The 7,500-nt window shown below is 41.7% G+C and overlaps 1 protein-coding gene across 3 annotated transcripts in view; it reads right to left on the bottom strand.

Moving 5' to 3' along the window:
* Positions 1-7,500, bottom strand: part of arhgap44b (Rho GTPase activating protein 44b) — a 48,256-nt gene that overhangs the window by 20,389 nt on the left and 20,367 nt on the right. For 2 of the 3 annotated variants that reach the window (XM_082152416.1, XM_082152418.1), the window contains exon 1: positions 276-389. The exons of the other annotated variant lie outside the window; for it this stretch is intronic. In XM_082152416.1, the coding sequence (XP_082008542.1) occupies positions 276-331 (56 nt within the window). In that variant the 5' untranslated portion in view covers positions 332-389. Of the gene's footprint in view, positions 1-275; positions 390-7,500 lie in introns of those variants that run through there. 3 annotated transcript variants of the gene reach the window in all.

Below are 7,500 nucleotides of genomic sequence, written 5' to 3'. Positions count from 1 at the left end.
CATACAGACACACACACACACACACACACACACACACACACACACACACACACACACACACACTCACTCACACTCACACTCACACTCACATACAGACACACAGACACACACACACACACACACACACACACAGACACAGACACAGACACAGACACACACAGACACACACACACACACACACACACACACACACACACACACACACACACACACACACACACACACACAAACAAAGTGTGTTCAATACAGAGCAAGAGTAATATCAAGCCTCTTACTCAGCAGTTTTCCTCTTACGTCTGGTGGAGATGTGAAGAAGCCTTCTCTTCCACATGATGAGCACACACTGAGTGAGTGTGAGTGTGAGTGTGAGTGTGTGTGTGTGCGTGTGTGTGAGAGTGTGAGACAGACTGAAAGGTAGAGAAAACTGATGTTGTCAGGAATGAGACCAGACCGGCTGGTACAAGAGCTACTGTAAACTCACTGTTTATCTTTCAGACACACACACACACACACACGCACACACACACACACACACACGCACACACGTGCACTTTCAGAATGAGCACACACACACAAAATATTGGGGGATATTTTGGGGATATTTAATTTAATTTTATCAATCAATAAATTCCTCTTGAAACAAACTTTGTTGTATTATTTTAATTTAATACTGTGAAGCTGCTTTGATACAATCTGTATTGTGAAAAGCGCTATACAAATAAACTTGACTTGACACACGTGCACACACACACACACACACGCACACACACACACACACGCACACACGTGCACTTTCAGAATGAGCACACACACACACGTGCACACACACACACACACACACACACGCACACACGCACACACACACACACACGTGCACTTTCAGAATGAGCACATACCACAGACCTCTATACAGCAATATATAGTATTTATAAAACAGTATATATATTATAAATACTACAGAATAACACAAACACACAGAAATATTACTGCATTTTATAATACAAATATAAATATTTAATATTTTGCAAATGAGGATGTCCTTTGGAAACACTAAAATTATACACACACTGAACATCAGAGGTTTGGGGTTGATAAGATTTTTTAATGTTTTTGAAAGAGTCACTTATTTGATCAAAAATACAGTAAAAACAGTGAAATATTATTAGAATGTAAATCATCTGTTTTCTATGTGAATATACAGTAAAGTGTAATTTATTCCTGTGATCAAAGCTGAATGTTCAGCATCATTACTCCAGTCTTCAGTGTCACATGATCCTTCACAAATCACTCTAATATGATGATTTGATGATCAAGAAACATTTATGATTATTATCAATGATGAAAATGTCATATTTCTGTGGAAACTGATACATTTTGATGAATAGATGTGAGTTTGTGATTGTGTGTGTGTATGTGTGTGAAACTCTGTGTGTGTGTGTCAGTCATTGTGTGTGTGTGTGTGTGTGTGTGTGTGTGTGTGTGTGTGTGTGTGTGTGTGTGTGTGTGTGTGTGTCTGTGTGTCTGTATGTGAGTGTGTGTGAAACTCTGTGTGTGTGTGTCAGTCATTGTGTGTGTGTGTGTGTGTGTGTGTGTGTGTGTGTGTGTGTGTGTGTGTGTGTGTGTGTGTGTGTGTATGTCAGTCATTGTGTGTGTGTGTGTGTGTGTGTGTGTGTGTGTGTGTGTGTGTGTGTGTGTGTGTGTGTGTGTGTGTGTGTGTGTGTGTGTCGGTCATTGTGTGTGTGTGTGTGTGTGTGTGTGTGTGTGTGTGTGTGTGTGTGTGTGTGTGAATCCCTGATATCTTGACACACGCGCGCACACACAAACACACACACACACACACACACACACACACACACACACACACACACACACATCATGTTCCGTGTTGCTCCTGTAGGAGGCGCACTGACACCTGCCAGTAACTGAGTGACACTGAAGGACTGAAGGCATGAATGAACAAATAAATTGTGGAAGTTTGAGAACAGCAATGAACAATCTTCACAGAAGCAGCTGATACTGAAGATCAGAGGAAAATTATGAAGTTGTGAGTGATAGCTAATTTAAGTTCTGAGTTTTATTAATATATTGTTTACATCTATGAATTCCAACAATCAGTCCCTGAAATCTAAAGGAAATCTGCGCGATCAAAAGAGTTCGGGTAGTTTTGACTTATTAAGGGTTTTTAATCCATTTTGGCCTTCACCTCAACTAGTCTGACAATCTCTTGCATAACACACACACACACACACACACACACACACACACACACACACAACACACACACACACACTTAAAGGGATACTCCACTTTAAAATGAAAATTCTGTCATCATATACTCACTCTCATGTTGTTTCAAACCTGTATGAATTTCTTTCTTCTGCTGAAAAAATATATACTATGGAAGTCAATGGTACCAGAAACTGTCTGGTTACTGACAATCTTCTAAATATCTTCCTTTCTGTTCAGCAGAAGAAAGACATTCATACAGGTTTGAAACAACATGAGAGTGAGTATATGATGACAGAATTTTCATTTTTAAGTGGAGTATCCCTTTAATGGAACAGAGGCATGTGTGTTTAAAGTGTGTCATGAACCATTAGACACAATACAACCAACTGTGTGTGTTTGTGTTCACTTCATGGACAGGAAAGACAAGTTCTTAAAACACACACATAAATAATACAGAATGCACACAAGATTAATCACAGGCACACACAGTCTCTCTCTCTCTCTCTCTCTCTCTCTCACACACACACACACACACACACACACACACACACACACACACACACACACACACACTCTCTTGTACATCTATCTTTATGAGGACATTCATTGACACAATGCAATCTCTAGCCGCTTACCCTAACCTTACCCATCACAACTAAGTGCCTAACCCGACCCCTGATCCCAAACCGACCCTTGACCTCATTATAACCTCATCCCTAAAACCAAGTCTTGAGCCTCAAACAGGCCTTTAAAGGCTCTCAGAGACTGAGGACCGGCCAACATGTCCTCACTTTACTCTCTCTGTCCTCACTCCAGTGGTCTAAAACTCAAACTGGTCCTCACAAAGATAGTTGTACAAGTACACACACACACACACACACACACACACACACTCTCTCACACGCACACAGTAATCCAGGCAGCCTTGAACAGCTCTATAAGATTTAAATCCCTGATAGACACAGCACACACTGTATATTAGAGATGCTCAATTATACGCAAAGGCATCAATCATGCATTATGGATTGAAACATCAACCTTTTTTAAAGTGCCTATATTATGCTATTATTAAAGGCTCATAATGTAGTTTTAGAGTCTCCTACAATAGTTCTACATGCATATAAAGTCAAAAACACTTTAATGTCCTCATAATCTCCACTGCAGCTTCAGCTCTTTCCTCATCAAGGATTCAGTCTCTCTAAGCTCCGCCTCTCTGAGAGCTGCTCTGCTCTGATTGGTCAGAAAGCAAACGCTCATTATCATATCTGAATCTCAGCTCTTGATCACAGTGATACGAACAGTGACGATGGCGTGGGTTTTACCGTATCAATCTCAGAAAACAGCGTCTTCTCCACACGAACAACACCAACCAAACTCCTCCAGTCTCAGATACACTACAGTGTTTGAGGGCGGAGCTAAGAGATGCTGATCAGCCAATCAGGACCACAGGCTGACATTATGCAAATGAGTTAAAATTCTACGCAGGTTCAGCAGGAAGTGAGACTGAATTACTGACGACTCGTTTCAGGCTAAAATAAATAAATAAATTAATATAGGCTATTAGATTAAAAATGAAAAGTAGAAAATGAAATAAAATAAAAAATACATCTAAATAAATAATAACATGTTGTGGTGCACTTCCACAATCTACTGAACTCTACTAAAATGTATTTAATACATATAAATCACTGGTGGGGAGTGAATTTGAGCTTTTATGAATTTATAACACTAGAGCATTATTGCAAAATGCAACAATATAATTGTTGGAAACCAAAATTGTAATTTGTTTAATTAATTAATTAATTTATGTATAGTTGTGGATTAATACTGAATTAAAAATGCATTATTATAGCATACTGTTTCATATAATATTTTATAAACAATAATAGTCTACATATACAGCCATTAGAAATAACTCTCTATTGTGACATCTCAGATTCTACACACACACACACACACACACACACACACACACACACACACACACACACACACACACACACACACACACACACACACACACACACACACTAACTCAGCTATTGCACAAACTTCTGTTGTTTATATAGAGCTAGTCACAGTGACAGCTGACCATGACATCATCTGAGATATTAAACAAACGCAATATAATTCATCATAAACTACATCACGTCTGGATGCTGGCGACTCTCGTAGAGCAGAACTGGACCACAACATTTACTGATCAGGAAAATGAGTCCATGTTTATGATCCTCCACCATAAAGATGTTCCAGCAGAAGACCAAACACACGTCAGCTGGTCTAGCGGTCGGAGTATCACTGGTGTTTGCTCTACACTGTCATTTACAACCTTTCCCTGACTTTCCCTTTACAGTCATTCATGATTAAACACAATTATATGGAGAATACACAAGCATTTGTAGTCAATTAGATATTTTAGAGCAGAGTAAAAAATATAAGATTTTATTCATTTTCCTGACTTTTCCTGACCTTGAAATCTTTCTACACCTTTTGACAAACGATTTTGGGGTTAAAATAAAATAAAAAACCCAAAAGAGTTGTTTTCGTAGATTGTGTTTTAAAGTTTATTTTGTCCTCCTGCACTGGAAGAGCTTTCCATGTTTTAAGTATCAACAAGCTAAAAACAATTAAAGGTGCAGTAAGTGATTTCTGAGAAACACTGTTTATATTTGACATCATCCCAAACAGACACGCCCCTCCCTTCATTGCTCCGCCCCCAAAATGCACGAATACACAATGCAAGAATGGATGTCTCTTTATCATAGCTAAAGGGAAGCAAAATAATGGTTTGACGTGAAGATGCATGAGTGGACACGCCCCCTACTGCAGATTGGCTTACTCTCTCTCCTCCCCCATCATGAGTGGACACGCCCCCTACTGCAGATTGGCTTACTCTCTCTCCTCCCCCATCATGAGTGGACACGCCCCCTACTGCAGATTGGTTTACTCTCTCTCCTCCCCCATCATGAGTGGACACGCCCCCTAATGCAGATTGGCTTACTCTCTCTCCTCCCCCATCATGAGTGGACACGCCCCCTACTGCTGATTGGCTCACTCTCTCTCCTCCCCCATCATAAGTGGACACGCCCCCTGCTGCTGATTAGCTCTCTCCTCCCCCATCATGAGTGAACACGCCCCCTACTGCTGATTGGCTCACTCTCTCTCCTCCCCCATCATGAGTGAACACGCCCCCTACTGCTGATTGGCTCACTCTCTCTCCTCCCCCATCATGAGCGGACACGCCCCCTAATGCTGATTAGCTCTCTCCTGCCCATCATGAGTGGACACGCCCCCTACTGCTGATTGGCTCACTCTCCCCCACTCTTTTTTTAAATCCTTGATATTTCCAGGTTTTTCACGTCTGTGGGAATTCTGTCTACTGGACTTTTCTGAGTATGAAGTTATAAAATCTGCTTTGCCGATGTGTCACAGCTCTGCATCAGATCTGTCTTCATACAGCTGGGTGGAGTGAACACACACACACACACACACACACACACACACACACACACACACACACACACACACACACACACACACACACACACACACACACACACACACACCCCCGTCGGATGAGCTAAAGCATGTCACCACCGATTAACCAGCAGCGTGAGGTTAGCACGCTATTTCCATCAATCCACACAGAGGTTTGTGTGTGACAGTGAATTACGTAAAGTGATTTCTAATGCGTGTAATCTGATTAAAGGTGAAACTCACCTGCTAACTGTGACTGTGTGTGTGTGTGTGTGTGTGTGTGTGTGTGTGTGTGTGTGTGTGTGTGTGTGTGTGTGTGTGTGTGTTTTCCCACAGTGAGCGCTCATGAAAGGCAGGTGTGGTTCACATTAGCACACAAACATACCGTCAGAACCGTGCCTGAGATCTCAGCGTCTCTGATTCACACTTGAAAAACACCCAACACACACACACACACACACTGAAAAACACCCAACACAACACACACACACACACACACACACAGGAAAACACCCAACACACACACACAGGAAAACACACACACACACACTGAAAAACACCCAACACAACACACACACACACACTGAAAAACACCCAACACAACACACACACACACACACACTGAAAAACACCCAACACAACACACACACACACACTGAAAAACACCCAACACAACACACACACACACAGGAAAACACCCAACACAACACACACACGGGAAAACACCAGTGATGCGTCTCAAAGTTAATTCTCATTAATAGAGTCACAAGCAGCTCAGATTCACATGACGCTTCGCATTACAGCATCCTGCAGACAGAGAGAACACACACACCCATTCTCCTGAGACACACACACACCCATTCTCCTGAGACACACACACAGTCTCGACTCACACTCACACACACACACACACACACACTCACAGGTAAAACAGAGGGATATTTATAGCTCGATGTCTGTCTTCACACATCATTTACTGAGACGCCGGACACTTAAAAATATTTATATTCAAGCATTATATTCATGTGTGTGTGAGTGAGTGTATGTGAATGTGAGAGTGTGTGTGCTGTGTGTGTGTGTGTGTGTGTGTGTGTGTGTGTGTGTGTGTGTGTGTGTGTGTGTGTGTGTGAGAGAGAGAGAGAGAGTGAGAAAGTGTGTGTGTGAGGTAGACGTGAGTTTGATATGATTCCCTTTCACACACACACACACACACACACACACACACACACACACTCTCACACACACACTCTCTCACACACACACACTCTCACACACACACACTCTCACACACACTCACACACACACTCACACTCTCTCTCACACACACACACACACACACACACACACACACACACACACACACACACACACACACACACACACACACACACACACAGGGAGGAGAGGAAAGTCTGGAGGAGTAAATCAGATCAGCAGAGAAGCTCAGTAAACTGGGTCAGATCTCCCGGCTGGAGCTGACGAGAGAATAACCAGAGGAAACACAGACACACTCAGATGATGGACATCATCACATCACAGGTTATGGAGGAGAGGCTCTGAGTCTGGCAGCAGATGAGGGTGTTTGATGAGTTTAGTGGGTTATTTCAGTGTCACTCTCTCAGCTGGTCATTAACCGACACATAATCATGTCTGAGTCGAGATGATCATTAAAAAAACTTTTTTTATCTTCATAAAAATCATAAAATTCATAAAAAACGTATGGCGAGTTACTTAATTTGTAATCTTAGTGTATTCATATTGATTTCAAACATTATCATACAAGCTTTGATTTAA

The sequence above is a fragment of the Leuciscus leuciscus genome (assembly GCF_965113295.1).
Source record: "Leuciscus leuciscus genome assembly, chromosome: 21".
NCBI classification, from domain to species: Eukaryota; Metazoa; Chordata; class Actinopteri; order Cypriniformes; family Leuciscidae; genus Leuciscus; species Leuciscus leuciscus.
Note: the sequence above shows the minus strand (reverse complement) of the source record. Positions and strands in the feature narration are given on the sequence as shown.